Source organism: Seriola aureovittata, chromosome 10 (genome assembly GCF_021018895.1).
Source record: "Seriola aureovittata isolate HTS-2021-v1 ecotype China chromosome 10, ASM2101889v1, whole genome shotgun sequence".
In the NCBI taxonomy this organism is placed as follows: Eukaryota; Metazoa; Chordata; class Actinopteri; order Carangiformes; family Carangidae; genus Seriola; species Seriola aureovittata.
In genome coordinates this window covers 23,719,268-23,739,618 of record NC_079373.1, presented here as the reverse complement: position 1 = coordinate 23,739,618, position 20,351 = coordinate 23,719,268, and the positions used below count along the sequence as shown (strand labels likewise).

At 41.5% G+C, this 20,351-nt stretch overlaps 1 protein-coding gene across 6 annotated transcripts in view; it reads right to left on the bottom strand.

Moving 5' to 3' along the window:
- Positions 1-20,351, bottom strand: part of LOC130176411 (nucleoprotein TPR-like) — a 43,806-nt gene that overhangs the window by 5,572 nt on the left and 17,883 nt on the right. For 4 of the 6 annotated variants that reach the window (XM_056387490.1, XM_056387492.1, XM_056387491.1 and 1 more), the window contains 2 exons: positions 19,931-20,019; positions 18,678-19,337 (listed from right to left, as the gene is read on the bottom strand). The exons of the other annotated variants lie outside the window; for them this stretch is intronic. In XM_056387490.1, the coding sequence (XP_056243465.1) occupies positions 19,178-19,337; positions 19,931-20,019 (249 nt within the window). In that variant the 3' untranslated portion in view covers positions 18,678-19,177. Of the gene's footprint in view, positions 1-18,677; positions 19,338-19,930; positions 20,020-20,351 lie in introns of those variants that run through there. 6 annotated transcript variants of the gene reach the window in all.

Here is a 20,351-nt window from a genome sequence, read left to right as displayed (position 1 = left end):
GGCAGCGAGGTGGACGGCCACAGGGACAAAATAAAGTCAGTCTTCCTGAGTCTTTTCTTATTTTCTTCCTCAGGAACACTTAAACACAGATAAGTACATAAAAAGAGACAATCACACAACGGGTGCCTCTTATCCCAGAGGAGCGCTCAGGCATCTGACCACTCGACCAATCTGGTTTAAAGATTGATGGCCCCCCCACCCCCCACCCCACACCCTCGGCCAATGGAACGCATTCCTGCTCTACAAAACAACAAATGATCTTCAAATGAAAACTCGTCTACCTTACTCCCAGTGACCCAGGAAATATTTCGTTTTTCCATATTCAGGGACTCATGTTAAGGCAGAGCTTCTTTAAATTATGGGCTGCATCACTGTCACTGAGCCTCTCCTGCCTCTGTCTTCCCCTTTTTCTCTTTTTGAATTCCACACACACAAACCGAAACAGATTTTTACCTGATTTTAAAAATCTTTCTATTGTCTTACGAACTCAAATCATGCACAGCAGTTCTTCAGAGCATCTCTGAAATACTCTATATGTCTTTCTAATACATGCTGGAAACAACATAACTCACCATACCTGACATGTATCTGTGCACGTAGACAATTTTTTCACCCCTAAATTCTAATATTAGACGATGCATTAATGCTTGCCTTAATATTCCTTTTTTAATTTTGATGTACAGTCCTCTGTATGTGTGTGTATTTATGTTCAGCCAGGTGGATTTTGTGACTCGCATGGTTCCTCCCTGCAAACAAGCTGTGTGTGTGTGTGTGTGTGTGTGTGTGTGTTTATGTCCATCCCGGATCCTCCCGTCTGAGCTATTTACTGATATGAAGGAGGAAGGATGAGCTCTTCGACATACGGCTAGAAAATGATATAGCAACAAAGCTATTTGTTTTAATGTATCGTTTTGTTTCGACTAAACATCCTTAATAAAAGAGACAACAATTTCTCTTGGGGTGAAAATTTATTCCACAATGTCTAATTGTCTAGTTTTTTTTAATGACGTAATTTTTTTTTTTTTTTTGAAGTGGTTTCTGGACCCCAGGAAGATTAGCAACCGCTGCAGCAGAAGCTAATTGGGATACGAAAAAAGAATAAAGAATAGTTGCCCTCTTCCTGGTGCTGACGCTGTTGCTCTCAGACGTATCGCACAGTCGACTTTGAGTTGACCAGCGGAGAGAAAGTGCTCGTCTCTAAAAGACACGCCCAGACCGACTTCCACGAATCCCAGTTGTGCCATTATAAAGGTTAGCATTTGGATATCAGACGCTATAGCAACAGAGGGAATACAGCAGGTAACAACATTTCAGTCCAACAAACGTGAAACTGCTCATCTTGTTTTATGTTTCAGCTCTCAGGAACGAGAGGAAAATTTCAGAAGTGTCCAAAAAAAGTGGTGTCAAAAGGGAGGAAGGATTATGAAGAAAGATGAGCTACCGGTGTTACGAAACTGAATCAGCAACAATTCTTTATTTTTAAAAAGGCGATTGGACACTTTGCATGTTAAAGTTGGCTGACAGTTTGCACGTTTCCATTGAAACACTCCCTCGGTTTGATGACTCACAGATTAGAGATACAGAGAGTGAGGATGAGGATGAGGTTATGCACTGGTCACAAAGAGAAAACAGGTTGTTTTAAAGAGAAAACTGGAAGAAGGAAGAAGAAAAGGAAACTTTTTACGCTTTAATAAACTTTCAGGCATTTTTCTCCCCGACATTGATAATTAATGGCTGTGGGTGAGCTCAGTCCGGCTGCCATGACCTTCAACCTCCCAATAATGTTTTCTTTGGTCAAAGCTGGTCTCAAATTTACAACCCACAGAGGATGGAGACGCTCCCTGCAAACACAGGTGGTGAACTGGACTGACCTGGACTCAAATGGACTCGCTATCTCTCTGAAGACGTTTGAGTAAACACTGGCCACCTCGCAAGTAATATAAAAGGGAGCACTTAGGGCTCGGCCCCAGTCTATGTGACTACATCCGAGAGAGAGTGGTACCACCAGCTGATGCATCGGTTATTAATACACACTGGTATTCAGATGATCTTGAATCAGCTTTAAACACACACACACACACACACACACACACACACATACACACACACACATGCACAAACATAAATATACAAAGGAAAAAGGAGTTATGGCTTGAAATAACTCTTGGCTGCTGCAGCTGAGTGGGATGAATCATTGATACATTTAAGCTCGACTTTGCATCTTATTCGGTCGGGACGAGTGAAATGAATTAAAAACACATTTGAAAAAGTTAAATTTTGATTCTCAAGGCCAGAGGAATGTCAGGCAAACACTGATTTGAGCATGTCGCAATGTGCAATAAACACAATGGTACGTACGATGTCATTTGCAAAAAGCTAAAAGTGGACTGGTTATTTTTTGACCGATTCTCTGTTCTCTCTCTCACTGTTGTGAAGGAACCTTCATAGTTAACGACTTTTTAACAGTGTTTGAAACCCACTTTCAAATTAGTGAAAACTTAATTTTGTTATAAAAGCAAGAAAGGTCGTCGTCACTGCTCTTTTCCCCACGACGACGCCACATCACACCAGGTCCACATCAAAAACCACTTCACTTCACTTCGTCGAATCTGGATCAGTTCATCTCAGAGAAGCCAACGACTCTTAAAAACACACTGTAAATTTGTGAAACCTTAATTCTCTATGTGGAAACACAAAAAAGGGAGATTTTAGTGCAATCACGTCCAAATTTGACAAGTGATGTGATTCAGATGTGGAAAAAAAAGAAGTGAAATCTGCCTTTTCCTGTTTTCACATACTCTAACTTCATACTTACAGCCACATTCATTGATTTATTATTGTCAATATCCTCATTATTATCATTTGGGGCATCTTCTGGGCAGTGGAACAAGCTATAAACACAACACTGACATATTAATACCTTAGAAAGGTTGGGAATGTGTTAGTAAACAGCATCATTACCAACATTAACAATTATTCAGAGTCACGTTTCTGGAAACCTGATGAATTTAAGTACAATTCAACTTTTCCTTTTTAGTTCTATTTTGGTCTCCACCAACTCAGAGAGAAACAACTGACTATTTCTGGCTTTTTCACGGCGGACAATCTTTGACAAAAGGCAGAGAAGCGCAGGTGTTACTGAACATTATTGACAGCTCTGTTCAATTCAAGTGTCCCATTAAACCAGGAATGGAAACCTTAGCCATGATTAATGTGATTTTTACACTGAGACATGTCAGATGCGAGAGAGAGCGATATCTCATTTTCATCTGAAAATCATCTTAGCCAGTGTAATGAAATAATTAATATCCTCCGACAAAAAACAGCAATAACTCAGTATTAATGTACAGGAGAGAAATTTTTGTTGTGGAATTGATCTCTGAGAAGAAATTTGCAAACCAGCTCTACAGAAGTTTTTGTCGAGGCAGATGTGAGAGAAAGGACAGAGGGAGAGGTAGAAATATACAGAGACAGTCAAAAACACACACACACACACACACACACACACACACACACACACACACACACACACACACACACACACACAACACACACACGCACACACACGCATTTGGCTTGCCATCAGCCTCAGCTGGCTGTGTGAAGTAAGTTATGTTCTGGCTGTTGCAGACGATTCTTCAAAGATACTATCTCTGTCTCCGTGCGGACGGCTGAAGGAAGAACTTCCAAATCAGTATGTAAATATATTTTTCAGAGTTGAATACTGGAGTAACAAATCACCGTACTCTCCTTAATATCCATCCAAATCCACCTGACACAATCTGCGGCCGCAGACATGAGTTAATATACATCTGAAAATAGATCCCTTTGATTCAACTCACCAGACACTTGAAACAGTCTGATGCTAAAACATCCTGAAGAGAACTAGTGATTCATCAGTCTCTTGTAAAATATTTGGTTAACTACGGTTGTCATCATCGTACCATCCATCAGTTAAACCAAGAACGCAGAGACCTCATCCTCATGTAAGCGTCAGTTTTTGAAGCGTGTGTACTATGAGTATAGCTGGTAACATTTACTTCAGCCTTAAACTGCGGGGGAACATGTAGGTACTGTCTGGCCTTTGCACCGGTCATGTTCAGAGGAAGTGCAGACATTGCGATGGAAAAAAATAAAAGACCGACTTTGTGTAAACACACAAAAACAGAATTCATTCTTGTCTGATAAGGACGGTCCACTGGTAAAAACAAGGGTTATAAATAGGAGGAGTAACCAGTCATCAACCCTTTTCTGCATTCAGCCGAACCCCTATATTTTTAGGTTTCTTCAGGTGGGTGGTAAGGAAGGAAGGAAGGAAGGAAAGAAGGAGGGAAGGAAGGAAGGAAGGAAGGAAGGAAGGAAGGAGGGAAGGAAGGAAGGAAGGAAGGAAGACCGAAAGAAAGAAAGAAGCTGTAAGTCATGCCGCCCTGTCAGATAACAACAAAGTGTGAACAGTGAAAGTAACTGAGTCGAGACACGATCTGACCACTGGCTGTTGATGGAGGGAGCTGCTGAGGCTGTTTTGATGTTGTGCGACAGGCTGTGCAGTCGTCATAGTAACCCCTGATTCACACACACACACACACACACACTAAAAATAAGACGTGACAGGCAAATTAACCATGAGATGATTGTAAAAAAAAAAAACATCAAAATAATAATAGAACGATAAATAATAATAATCAGTAACAATTATATTAATAAAATAATGACACAGTAACAGGAATACACTCCTTATAATATACAATATAATAACGATGATGCTATTTACTGAGGTGAAAAATGTCACCAGGTGATTTATAAGTCTGTCTATTAAAAACAAAACAAAACTGGTGCAGTTGAGTGTTTTTACTACTGATAGAAATGAAGGCCAAAACTATGAAAATAAGAACCCTGTTGTAATAAATCAGAATTATCTTTTAATAGCAGATCAACAAAAAGCAGATCCTCCTCAGGCAGAGGAGGTAAACTGAGAGACAGAGAGATCATGTAATACACGAAACGTTTGACATTTCGTGAAATACACTTTGCTTTGCTAGTCTGTAAGGTAAATACGGAGCCGGAGCTAAAGCAGGAACGGGGGAAACCGGTGACGTCACAACTCGTTTTACAGGTCAGTCTTAAAAACAGAATATTCCGCCGTCTCTCCCAGGCTTGGCGAACAAAATCTGCGACAAAAATAGATAAATAAATAAATTTGAATAGACAACATTTCACTAAGCTCATTCTCTATCAACCTATAACTCACACGACAAACACAAAACAGTCTGTCCTCCTCTGGAGTGCAGCATTAAACCAAGTAGGTAAGTGTAAATGTAAATCTCAAATCTTGAGCTAATAATACGATAAACAGCAAAATACACGCACACAGTTTATCACCTGCAAACATACATACAGTATATAAACACAAATATGCGCCGTATACTGTACAGAAAGCAGAGAAACACCCTTCCACAGCGGACCAACCACTCTCAGGCTCCAGTGATCTAACGCTGCCCCTCCATCTTCATCTTGTCCTTGTCACCTGCTCATAATGAGCCGGAGTCAGTCAGCCAACCAGCACAGTAAAGTAGCTAACAGGGAGTCGGAGCAAAGCAGATGACCCTGCTGCTGGCAATGAAACTCCTGGCAAGAAAACTGAGAGGAACACTGAAACAGATATCAGCCGGAGGAAGGACCATGTGTGTGTGTGTGTGTGTGTGTGTGTGTGTGTGTGTGTGTGTTGGGTTCACCGGCTGGTCAATTGAAAGTAGTTCACAGAAACAAAAACAAAAAAAAGAAGAAGAAGAAGAAAGAAGCAACATCCACGGCCTGTCAGCACGTAAAAAGCGGGGCTACACTGGAAGAAAAGGTTTAATCTCGTAAACCAATTGAACTTTGTCTCTTCCTTTTTTCTTCACAGAATTTATGCCATTTCAATTATCGTGGTTAATACAAACAACTGCCAGGTTTTAAACGTCTAACCCATCGCTGTCTGGTGTAGGTTTTCACCTCCACATTACACATACGGCTGTGATCGCCGTTAGCCAGCAGGTTCATTTCAATTTACAGTCAGCTCCGTCAAAATTTTCAGGTTAACCCCCCATTCTCAGGTTTAAGATGGATTTTTTGGGGACAAAGTCAAATCTACTTGCTGGCTCCAAACATGCTTTTCCTCCACTATAAATTCCCTTTCTTAAAAAGATATCCTCAAGGTTACCTAACACGGAAACATGCAACTCTTTAAGTTTATATAAGCCATGAAAAAGTGTAATTATTGTTTCTGAGAAAGCTCATTTTGTCACGGCAGACAAATCTAAACACTACAATACCCATAAGCCTCGGCTAAAGTTGCTGTGAAGAGGAAGCCAGTCAAGAGCTGGTGGATTCAAAACGCTTCTCCGCTGCAGCTGTGAACAAAACACTGTGCCACAGTTTTAGGATTGATCCAAAATTACTCGAGAATCCAAAAGTGAATTGATTTAAGCAACAGAATTTTTGGCCGTGTGATTGAAGGGGTTCCTGACAAAATGCATCTTGGGAGTTGTAGTGCTGATCTAAGCCAGAGAAGAGCGCCAGCTGTGAGTCAGGCAACATTATCTAAGGGGGGAAAATGACCAGGAATTTTACTTCTGGAACCAGAACACACACACACACACACACACGCACACACACACGCACACACACACGCACACACACACGCACACGCACACACACACACACACACACACACGCACACACACACACAGGGTCAGTGTGGACTGATACATTTGATAGACACCTGAAGACACGTACATACCGGAGCAATCGTGTACACTGGGCATGTGCGAGCCGTTGTAAACAGGAAGCAGACCGTCTACTCTGCAGTTGATTCGTTGCCAAAAATACGACAAACGAGGAACAGCAAAGACAGCTGCCGTGTTAAAATGCAGAATTTAACTCCTAAACAGTTGCTAGCAAAAACAATAGGGTCAGTAACACTTGTATTTCATTACCCATGTTTCTTTCATCACTGGTAGTCGAGGGAGATAAGACCAAATCAGGAAGCTACCATAGATGTCTACGTCGTAATTTCCAAAGGTCTCCGTTTTCGCCCGTCCTGACAACAACCCCCAGCACTATATTTAATCCAATAATCTCTTATACTGTTTATTTTACAGGGTAAATTTGTGTGTAAAATGAGTTGAAACGAACCAGATTTGACGGACAAATACCTCGTTTATACTCAGAACATCCATCAGTTGCAGCTGCAGCATCATCAGCTCTGTCTCTTTACCACACAGCATACTGTATGTGTGTGTGGACTCGTTCCATTTCATGTGTCTCTCGTGGTCACTGGACGTAAGAGTGTGTGTGTACCTGTGTTTCTGTTGTAGCATGTGTGTGTTAAAAAGGTACTGGGGGGGGGGGGGGGGGGGGGGGGCCTCCTGCTGCAGAGTGACCGCTCGCATGATGAAGTACCAGACACATTCCTGCACTTTAATAACAAATGAGCTGACAAGGAATGATGATGGTCGGGGCGGCGGGTTCAGTCATCAAGTACAAGAACAGATTATTTTAACACAGAGGTTTGGCTGAAAACATAATTTTGAAAGCATCTCTGGATGCGACGAAGCTCTGATGGCGAGCTTTGTGCTCAAATGAGATCGTTCTGCTTTTCCTGCGGCTTCTCTTAACATCTCCCTCTTCTATTTGTTTGCTTTCCATCAGAGCTCGCCTTGCAGATCTCAACTATTCTATTTCTAGGTCCGATGTTGCTCTTGGAGGACGGCCCGACTTGACTTCCGACGCGAAGCAGCGCATGAAAAACAAACACAGTTTCGTCTTTATCAGAGACATAGAGAGAGATGACCACAGTGGCAGTGGGGCAGGAACTCCGCTGCTCTGAATCTGATGACCTTTGACCTCATTTTTCCCGCCATCTGACAGGTCATTAAGGGCCGTACCGAACGCCATCAGTCAACAACTAAACTGATTACCATCGATTCTCATCATTGCCTCCCTCCAAATAGTTATTTCAAAGCAAAAACACTTTATCCATCATTTTATTGATTAGTTATCAAAAAGCTATTAAAGAAAACTTTTGACCTGCAATTAAATGCTATTATTAAATAAATAATAAATGAGCTAAAATTACTAGATAAGAGTTATCTTCGACGAAAAATGTTTATCAGTTATGGAAAACCATTAAGAGAGGAAAAAACATGAGAACAAATAACAGACACTACAGGAAGTGAGTAAATCAAAGCGCTGACCTCTGTGTATCAGTAAATCAGCCATTGGAGCCGTTTCTAAAATTACTGGTCAACAGAATGTGAATGTTAAACCTCGAAATAGAAAAATGAACTCTGGCTTTAAAACACTAAAACACAACCTGCAAAGAAATTTATGAGCTTTGCAACAAAAACAGCGTTCGGCGCACAAACGCCACGAAACTACAAACTCTAGTCTTCCTCGTTATTGTATTTTGTCGCCATTATGACCCCACACTCTTCTGAGGCTTGTGAGCAGGTTTGCATTATTTGGTTCAACTACTGTCGCGGCTCCCCTTTGCTAAATATGCGGTGTTGTGGCGGGTAATATGCAACCATAACAACCCACAGTATGAGCCTGAGGTCAAACTATTTAACAAAAGAAATGAAAAATGACTTTTGCAGCTTCAGTAATCGTCCACATCGTAACTTTTTTTTAAAAATTAATCAAAAACTACTAATTCATATTTTCTCATAGGATTCAATTTAATTTTCAAACGTGTCAAGGGAAGGTGACACGTCATGCTGTTCATCACCAAGTCAACACATCTTTCATTAACTTTGGACTTGACTTGCAATCTGCCTTTAATTTGAACACAAATGACTTCTGACACTTGGATTTCGGCCGTTTGATTTGTAATGACCGAATGAAATGTTATTTTGAAAAAAACAACAACTGACATTTACGCTGTTTAAATATTTTCACTGATTTTAGATTTAATGAAAGTTGCATAATGACTTCTTTAGGACATGAAACAGAGCTCTTCCCACTAAAGGTTGACTGGGGACTTGGCACTTGTTGGTTTTCACTTGGGGCTGGACATAGGACTTGTTGGTCTTGACTTGAGGTTTGACTTGGGACATCGTAGCCAAAATCTGAGACTCTGATTAACCAAGGCTTGGATGAAAACCATCGCCCTGTGCTGCTGGTTGGATTCTGTTCAGAGAGCATGGTGTTTGTGAAGCTCCAAATGATGCAACAAGTCATTTTCTACATGTGTTTTAGTCGTGCCTGTCTACTGCTGGACAGACGCTCCCCGTATTATCTCACACAACAACATCTCGTTTCAACTAGAAACAGATCAACAAAGCCGTCACATGCTTCTTCACTGCTACGGTAACTTGCTAAATACCACTTAACCACACTGTAATTCTAGTGTGAGAGGAGGTCAGCGGTGTGGAGTCTCTACTCAAAAGTATTGGAGGGAATTTAAACATTGTTTCATTGGGCCGACTTCCCTGTCATTTTTATATTTATATCTCTGACCTTCTTCTAACTGAAACTGTGGCAAGTGAGGAGCAAAAAACCCAAAAACATTACCCTTCTGGTGAGATCGTAAAAAATTTCCATTTCGGTTGTATTTGTTTTGCCCGTTTATTCACTCTTTATCTCCTGGGTCTCGTCAGTCCAGCATACCAGGGGGTCATCCAGACGTGTCCCCTAGCAGGGAAGGCCCTCTCTGGGTAGAGGGCAGCGGGTCTCTGGGCAGACCAGCCTCTAGAAAACCACAGAGGGCCATGAGCCGTAGAGAGAGTAGGAAAATGACACTGGCTCTGCTAATGGAATCATAACAGAGAAAGACATTCATCTGTGTCGTGGCTGCTTTACTGTCAAAACAAACAGACCTGAGACGTATCTGAGTGGTTAATGGGCCAGTCAGTGGGATTACTGGCCCATTTTTAATCATGAGCTCCATCACTTTCTGCTCTCCTGTCTGCACTTCTCAACGTGCGGCACTGAAACGGAGAAAGTGAACGCCGTTTGAACTTTTCGTGAGGAGAGGAAGAGAACAGCCAGTTACATAACGACACCCTCTTAAAATAATGGCCTAAGTCATTTTTTCAGGTTTTTCAGGAAACACAAAAAACTCAACAAAAGAGTCACACTTTTGACATAGGCCATTATACAACCGGGGGTAGAATTGCATGTTCCCCTCAACTGAGGATTCAGGCGATTTTACCAGAGGTGGCCAGCATCATGAGGGGGTGATTTAGGCAAAAAAAACATTTTTGTCAAAACATGACTTAGGCCATTATTTTAGGAAGGTGACGATAATCTGGTTATAATAGCATAAAGCACCCGTGCCCCTAACACCGTCTCTACAGAGGAGGTGTAGCGTTAGCAGAGCAGTAGCAGCTCTACACACAAACACTGTGGTTACGTGCATAAAACACTGGAAAATATATTTGGTCCATAAAAATATAATAATTCGGTTCGCGTTTAAGGGCGTACAGTAAGAGTGAAATGCAGGCTGATACACGACCTGTGTAGACAGCTGGATTAGCTCATTAGCTTAGCTTGGTTTCTAACAATAGGATCACAAAAGATGTATTCGCACCATTGACTCCTGTCTCATAACTTTCCTGCAAACCATTCCTCTTTTGAGGAACGTGGATTTCTCTTCAGCAGCGGAGGGTGAATAAAAGCGGGAGGTGCTGCAGAGCTAACAAGCTGCGATAGCTTCCTCTAGTTTGGACTCTCCAGCTCTCAAAGGTAACACCGTCAAGAGGGGTTGCTACTGGTCAACGGCGCAAATGTCAAAGTTCAAATATTTCTGCAGATTTATTTCACTTCCATCCACACATGCACATTTTCACAGTTATAAATCCTGGTGTGTCCATGCATTTATAATTATTTAATATTAGAGGCAATAATAAGTTTAGGGCGCCCAGTAGCTCACCTGGTAGAGCAGTTAGCATTAAGGTTCAGGTTCAGCAGCCGGGCCCTTTGCGGCATGTCATCCCCTCTCTCTCTTAACTTTCCTGTCTCTCTCTTTCACTGTGGCTCACATAATGAAGGCAAAAACGCCCAAAATACAATAGGCAAGAACTTGGTACAACAATATACAATAAATTTTGAATTAAACTAGGTCATCAGTACACTACACACAAGATCGGATGATCCACAGGAGTTTTCAAGTGTCCGTCATCACCCGCTTTCAGAATTCAGCACTACATGAGATCTGGGTTGATGTCAGTCTGCCGCACAAAACAAAGTTTGGTTTAAAGGAGCTACAAAGTATAAAGCCACAGTAATCTCTTTCCATGTAAGCTGCAGCGTGAGACTCCAGATGCACCGTCACTAGCCGGCCATGGAAATTATTATTTTTGTAACAAATCGAATGCTAGATGCTTTGAAACAACAGCAACAGATTTCACAGAGGACCTAAATTACCTAACTCGCTATGATGCTCACCAAATCTGCACACACACTAACAACCTCCTTTAATAGAATCAATATGATCAGTGAGGGTTTTGTGCGCAGTTGTGTGCAGCCTCCGTCATCCAGCCCCCTTCATAGAGAACCGGCTGGGTGGAGAGACATCACGTCACATTTAAATAAGATCCACCGACCTCGGTTAGGCTTCTTCTTCCTGCTCAGGACACAGAAATAAATATATTCACCTTCAGCCTTCACGCTCTCAGTGCTTTGAGGTTATTAATGGGCCTGTTTCACTGAACTTTCATAATATTCCTGTGCTCCATGTGCACTGTTAAAATTCATAAACATTTTTCAAAGACAGGACTGAGCACAAATCACACGTTACGTGACAGCCTCTGTTTATTGTTTCAGCCTCACAGGTCCCATCTATTTGAAACAAAATCTAAGAAAACAAGGTCAAACACAGCTGCCGTTATCTGTGAGTTCGAGCTATGGTTCGGCGTCAAAACAAGAAGTACACAACAGTGTTGTTATGCACCAAAAGGCCTCCGATCTCTTTCTTTCAAAGCCGGTAACTAAATACATTTGTAGCATAATGGAGCTTGGCAGGTCGCTCTGGGTCTGACATTTAGAGGGCATGCATGTGTGCATGTGTGAGACTGAGAGAGAAAGACTTCTGATCTAATGAAGTGAAGCTTCTTAATGTTAAAATATTTGAAAAGTAACTCACAAATGCAAAACTGGCATCTAGAGACGAGGTGAAGAAAAGCAGAGAAAGAGGCAGAGAGAGAGAGAGAGAGAGAGAGAGAGAAAGAGAAAGATAATGGTTGTGACAGGTTTATAGGATCCCCTGGAGTGAAAAGGAGTTCTCCATCATACTGACTGTGAGAGACCCACCGAGGGAGGGGCTCACACACCAACACCTCCCGGGGTGTGTGCAAATGCGTGTGTCCGTGTCTGTGTGACCCAAGACCCAAGATTTAGGCCCCTACTCCATCAATAACAAAATGGCTTCATCCTCTGGAGTTGAGTGCATGTGCAAAGACAACCCCACACACACACACACACACACACACACACACACACACACACACACACACACACACACACACACATTCCAGTAGATATATAGGCATCAGTGACAGTGTCGGTCTGTGGGAGGACCATGTACCCATAAGAAGTTAAAGCCTTCCCAGGAAATCAGAAACGTATGTCTGCGGCCACGGTGGTCCTCCGTGGAGGATAATTCAGTCGCAGACACAGTCCGGAGAGAATCACAGAGCCGACTTCATCCCATCTCTTCCTCTCTTCTCCTTTATGTCCTTTATGCTACAGACCACTACTGTATTCATTTTTACTTTATCGGTCCCTGAACCCTTTCAGACATTTTTGTAAAAGCTGTAGCCAGACTACATCTGTTTTTTTTGCTTATACTTAAAGCTAACCCAACCAGCTAACCATGTGGGCTACTTTAGGTGATAACATGCCTCGCTGCCTCTCGAAACTACCTCAGAAACTCAAATTTATTCAGCACCTTTGAGTTCATTTATTATTTTAGGAGAAGGTGACTTTAGTGATAAGAAAAAAACTGCCTTTAGCATCTGCCTTTAGCTTGAACTACCTTCTGTTATCATGAAAGCTTGTGGACACTTTTATGCTATCAGATCGGATCAGATGAGACAGACAGACACTCCAAAGTCCAGAGAGGAACGAGGTCGGGTGGATGGATGGTCTAACAACCCGAACTATGATCTATCTCCAACCCTAACCAAGTCTTCTTGTGCCAAACCTTAAAGGTGCTATTTGTAAGTTTTGCTATTGCTACATATCCAGCGTTAGCATTAACAGCTGTTTACTTACCAGTCTACAAGAAACGTTGCGAATTCAACATCAAACTTCATTTCTTTACTCCAAAAGAGCTGTCCTCTGTTTCTATCACATCTTTTCTTCTACTGAAATTAGCATGCTAACATTCATACTAATGCTAGCTATGTAGCAATTGCAAAACTTTAAAATCATCAGACTGATTTAAGAGAGATTTTATAACAGTTTTGAAGACAGGGACAGATGTTGATTGTGGCTTCAGAACAGAAAATGCTTCTTTGTGCTGTTCTAAAGGACACAGACAAACAGTGTGTTGTTGTTGTATAATTTGGAGGACCTGCAGTAACAAGTCATTCATCATCAACTCATGAATTTTACCCAACAAATCTCTGAAGACTAAAATGCAGTCAGTATAAACGGAGTACAAGTGAGTAAGCGTAACAGTGTGCAGGTGCTAAAAATGAATGGCTTTCAGCCGATTGACATCTGACCTTTGAAGACATGAGCCAGAGTGTCAGTGCTGCAGTAACACCCAAAACACAACTTACTTTCAACTAGTCAACAGCATGTTTTCCGATATGTGGGACAATGACATGCATACGATTTGCACCATGAAGGAAAATGTCTTTTAACAGGCATTTATATCCGATTATTAATTAGCAATTTCATTTTCAGTTAAAATTTCTATTTTCTATCTAGTGCTGTTGCTTCAATGAGATTGCCGTTGCATTTTTTAATGTTGTTCTATGTTAATCTGTCCAACAAGCAAAGATCCAGAGTCTGTCACACAGATGTTGACAACTGCGGTTAAATAATATTGAAAACTGGAAGATCACATCCATCATCCATTCACTGTGACCACTGTATCTTAGTTAACATAGGAACTGCTTTGTTTATGATACTTGCATTAATGTCTTAAAGCTGAAGGGAAATTATTTTATTTATGGCAAAATACTACAGAGCAGAAGACAGACAGGACTGGACCCCACTTCAACAACCACTGGCCTTTATCTCCTATTTTTGTTTTTTTTGCTGTATTTGTTTTCTTTTTCTCCCTCCTACATCTCTATTTCTTCCCACAATTCTCTCTTTTTCTTGCACTGGTTCTCTGATCTCTCAATACGCAGACGTGCAGGACATTGGGAAGATAATTCATAACTTGTAAAATCTGATAACTGCTTAAAAAGGGAGAGCTGGCTGGAGCATAAGGTCTGGGCTTATTTAAGAGCCTATAAATGATGCACGGGGCGACCTTTCAACTCTGCTGACCTTTGACAGCAGGGCGACGTTTCAGAGATTATCTTCTCCGCTCTGCTCTTTCCACGTGGGTGAAAGACGAGAGGAGTGTGTGCGCAGATGTGCGCCGAACACAAGTGATTCACAGCTGAGGACACACTCTCAGAGAGACTAGGAGTGCAGTCAGTCATGCTAAGCCCCGCTAAGGAAAGGTGAAGCCTGTTATTTATCAGCGTCGTGAGGTTTCACCACAGTAAAATGTGCACAGATAGAAAACCACAGAAGACAAACGGCATAACTATATTTCAAACCTGAGAAGAAGAAATGCCACGTGAAAAAGAAAAACAGTAAACACAGAGGTTTTATTTTAGATGTCTGTTTTCTTTTTAATTCTACCGACGTGTTCAACCATTGAAGAGGTAGTTAACTGATTTACTATGCGTACAAACTAATACTGATCCAACAGCTGATGAGAGACTTTCACAGATTTGGTTTGGGAGGAAAATGTTTAGGGCAAGTAGTCCATGTAATTTAAACTCAGTGCTTGGTGAAATAAAGAGAGAGGGAAAGTTGCATTATTACCCGACTACTCAGTGGTCTTAAGTTGGACTACACCCATCTTCGAACTCGGCCTTCAGTTTGATCTCAACTACACACCTGTGAAGTTTTGTGAGTGTATCTCGCACGGTTGTGAGTAAATCTGTCCACAGACAGAGAGACGGACATATAAACACCTGCCAAACTACTCAAAACCACCTCTTTGCCTCCGTCTCCGGGACAACATTTTGCCATGATAATCATAGTCATGCGATGTCTACATACATGAATGAAAAAAATCTGCATCTATGTATAGTATAGTATTATAAACTGAAAATAAAAATGCAGTTAAAATGTTAATTCGTTCTAACAAAGCTCTGTTCTGGTTCTTACTATAGAAAAACATACTTGGACAGCAACACAGGTTTAAGGTTTAAGCTTTATGAGCATATTTTCAACAACTGGGTTTGGGAAATGTAACGCTGTCTCAGTTAACAAGTTTGGCTGACGTTGCTGCAACAGGACATAGCTGCTAACATTTACCCTAAACCACGATGTTGTATCATCTTAGCATCCACACAACGGATGGATCTGTAATCCCACAAAATGATGTAATGACACACTCCTCGGCTTTGGAGGTGATGGTAGTAAACTAGTTACGCTAACATTAGCAGGTTGTGTCTGATTACAGTTGCTAAGATATGATTGGTTATGACTGTCCTCATCAAAACAGGAACTCACGACTTAAATTTCACGTTAAATCGAAAGAGAACGACACAGAAAAGCTCCGAGCTATACAGCACAAGGTGAGTGAAGAGGAGCAGAATCTGCTCTCTCCATAATAATCTGCTCATTTAAGAGTTTTTACGGGGCCAAAGGAGCAGCTGCACTTCTTCAGTTTAAGACTGCAGAGTACACTCAGAGTGCCAGGATTGCACTCAGCCTCCATCTCAGCAGACGTCCACTGCGTCGTTTAATACGACTTCCCGGTCAGATTTACTGTGATGGCTTTTGAGGCAAAGAGGTATAATATGACAAAACACGGCCCCATAACCCTGGGATATTCAACAATGTTTAGTGGTGAGACCCATTTAGCTGGATGATTGGCAAATATATTGCTCTCCTCCTTTCTCATGTACAGAATTTCAATAAAAAGGGGCAGTAAATCAGGACTGAATTCAAACTTGTGACTGCTCTTTTACTGTATCAAGGTCCCTGGATTTGAGCCGGGGCTAACTGTAGTTGTGGTGTGTGTGTGTGTGTGTGTGTGTGTAGATGTACTGCTCCGTATAGTGTCTTCATGGCTGCTAAGTAGGTGTTATCAGTGCATTGTTAGTCTGTTGACACTTGAGTGGAATAGAGTGAAACAAAAACATATATTTACTGTATATTGAGCACCAATAAAAGTCAGCCTATCCTATTGTTTCGTAGGATTACAGCAACCGATACGGCCGGTGATACAGAATCATAATTTGTATTTATATATACGTCTCGTCTACAGTGTTTTTTTTCCCATGGTGCCAACCTCCGAGGGGGTTATTTTAACATCAGATAACACACACGACCAATACACCGTGTGCTGGGGGACACATTGATGGAATGTGAATGTCAGCGGTCTCTTTATTTACTCTCCATATAAAACACTGAGCAGTAATTAACAGCAGGTTTCCTCCCTAGCCAGAGGGTAATTGACTGTTTCAAAAAGGCAGCACTTCATAACCCAGAGTGTGCGTGTGTGTGTGTGTGTGTGTGTGTGTGTGTGTGTGTGTGTGTGTGAGCGAGAGAGGAAAAAGACAGAAACTGTAAGTGAGAGAGAAACCAAACGTGTATGTGTTTGCATACGCGAGTGTATTAAAATTAACTCCTTTATATTCCACCCCCTCCCACACCTCTCCTCCCCTCCCCTCCCGTCCTCCCAGTAAGGATAAGGGTCAGCAGTGGTGGGCACAGCCACTCAAACGCTCCAGATTTCTTTATGAGCGCATTAACATTCAGGCGTATTCATTATCAGTAAGTGTAGTAAGATGGGCCAAGCTTGGACCTCGTGCCACAATCAAAATATGTGCGCTGTTAATTTTTGTACGTGAGCGGAATTACAAGACAGAAACTTCCCTATCCGCGTCCTACATCAGGGTTTTGGGAATTTACCAAATGAATAAATGGGTAAAATATTGATTTTGAATATTGAAATGCTAACCTGAATAAAAAAATAAAGAAAAATGGTGAAATAAGTTTGTTCTTTCTTCATCATTTACAACTGACTTTCATACTCATGCATATGACAGCTCTGCCCTCCGGTAAAGTTATACATACACAGCACACCCTATGCCACAGTTCAGGTGGGAACAAAGCAAACGACAACCACCACATCTGGATGGTGAACCAGCGCACACAAAAGGCAACAGCTGTTCCTGCGTATTGGCCACCAAGGTGACTCTGTCCTTCACAGCGGTGTCGTGAAATTCATCCGTCTGAATACAAATCAGAACTTCCGGTGCTGCAGGTCCCAGTGAACAGGACTAAGGGGCAAAACGTCTTTCACACAATCAAGTTAACACTAAAGAAGTCCGGATGGCCCTGCTGTTTGCCTCCCTGCGTTCTTAGACCCTATAAAGTCTTGACACAGAGCCTATCAGACAAGAATTAGCTAACCAGCTTACTTTGTGACTTTTAAAACAAAAGGATTTCAATGTTTGTTCATATTTTAGAAAAAGTTAAGTCTGAATTTTCTTATTTTTTGAAGGCTGAAAAGCTGTGGTTTTTATCTCCGCCCACTGAGGTTCCAGTGAAACATCTGATTGTTCTTATAACAGATCAGTTTGCAGGATAACTGTCCTGCTCACAAGGAGTCTGAGTCTACTGTCATCCCATTCATTCATCCAACCTGCTAATCAATTATTAATTAAAGACCATCAGATACGTGCTACTGTACAAATGTAGCAGTCAAACTAACGAGGAGTGGAGTGGCTGCTTCATGCTCACATGGGGCCATATGTTCTTTCCTCCATCGTCCTCACAGGGAACATAAAGTTAACGAGAAGCTTGTTAGAATCTGTTAATTGGATGGTATGTTCGCTAATTTAGTTTTTCTTAATTAGGGTTAAAAGGGGTTTGCGCTAATTGTTATCTCTTTTATGTTAATAGGTGTTAACGGACTCTGACCAGTTGTGTCCCAAGTTGTAATTGGCCCAACAACAACAGCGGCGGCGACACAAACAACACGGTGTCGACCAAAGGTGCCTCACAATTAGAGCTCCTCTGAGACATGCAACCCTGATTGGCCATGAAGCTAATTAATGTTAATTAGCATGTTAACTGTTACGTGCCTATTTAACTGGCAACAGCGTCTGGCCTCGGCTGCTTATTTATTTGGCTTTTTACTGTGAAATGCATGACATGCTGCGAATACGGTTCCAATAAACCGAATGTAAGACAAGGCGGTTTTGTTGTTTCAATAAATTTGTCCTCGACTTTAAAGGACAGACGGTGATTTGCAGGTATTTATGTGTCAAGCTATGCTGTTGCTCAGTGAAGGGAGGGACGTGTTGGGGTTAAAACCAAATGTACTACTACTTGATAACACAACTCTGTCTAGCGTCTTTTATATTGATTATTTGGAAAACTAAACCGACAACTGATGTAACTGACAACTTCATTAAAGCTGTCAAATTAAAAGCAAAGCTGAATGTGAGCCAAATGTTTTATTTTCAGATATACAGTGTGATAATGCAAACATGTCAACACTGCTTTTTAAACATAGAACCAGAAGTTAAAAGTCAAATCTTATAAATAAAGCAACATAGACGGACATATTAACATCTCCTGCTTACCTACAAATACACAGCAACAACAAATAAACACAGTATCCGTCCACTTGAATAAAAAGCATTAATTTGTCACAGTAATGTCAACAGGCGACTGGCAAATAACTTCGCAAATAAAACATATAATCTGTAAAGTAAGATCCAACCCTACAGTTGAAAGGAACGAGGAATCCACCCACATAGTTAAAGTGACAGAACATCTAAACTTTTTCAATCTGTCAATCTCAGAGCTGCGAAGCCGGGTCTCATTCAGAATGACTAGCGGCTGTCACTGTCCCCCACCTTCTAGGATCTGGATGTGTGAACGGCCCATAACTGTAGACACGGCGATATCCTTAAATACAGCGATAAGTTTGGTGGTTTTAATCGTCAGTCCTTCGTCTTTTGGGCAGACGGAGTCTCTCTGTGTTGAGGAACTGTTCAATTTTGGAGATCTGAGCTCTGAATGATGACTGCTGATCTTCCCTCTCCTGAGAGCAGCAGGGTTCCCCGTGTGCAGCTGAGGGAGGAGCGCTGCTACACCTGCAGGAAGAACATACTCACATGAAATCACCTTCCTATCATGTTGAAATAAGGAGTTAAGACTGAAATTTGCTGCAGCTGGCTTCGTTTTTGGTTGTGAAATACTTAAATCTTGCAAATTCTCTATTATCCTGTTAATTTATTGTTTACTTTAATCACTTTAGTGAATCATGAATTACCAAGGGCGTTACCTGGCTGTTCAATGACATTTTAATTCAGCAAGTCAAATAAAAGTGTATATATCATGATGTGACACAACATCACAATGCCAACGATCTGCAACCTTTGTAGTTTGAACATCATTTCGAATAACGTCTTCCTGGAAATGTGTGAAGTCCGGGATTTTGGCTTCAAGTAGTTTGCACTGTAGTGCAAGCTGACAATACATGAGGCTCTTTAGCTACTGAACTCTGGTGTATTCAGCATGAACCTGTCGCCCCAGCTCAGTCTGTTTCAGTCTGTTTGAGTGTGTGTAAAAAAAAAACCACACAGCTTCCATTTTGGTGCAAACGGTGACTTTAAGGTAAGAACATCTACTGGTTCACAGACAGGGGTTTACCCTTCATGTACAAGTAAGAATAAACGGGACTTACCCTGGAGTGACCTGCCATGACAGTTCGCGGACTGAGCCGGAGGAGGTAGACGCTGGAAAAGAACTGATCGACAGAGATGCTCCGCTCTCCTACATGGAAATAAGTAGTAGATCTCAAACATCTACTGTGAAACAGAAGTGTTTGCTTTATATTTAGCCTGTGAAGAAAAAAGTATTTCCAAAAGCAATTTCATTCTTTCTCAATACTCAGTGCCTCCTGAGGAAACTGAAAATTCCTAATAAAAATGACATGAAGCAATAAACAAATGCAGGGCAGACAATAACCAGTGGCAATGATATGTAACAGTATCCAGCCAAGAGAAAGTAGCCAGGCCCAGGCTGAACTCTGTGTGACATTCCCAATGTTCAGAGTCTGCAGAAAATGAAGGCTTTGGCCTTCACTACAGTTTGTTAAACTATCA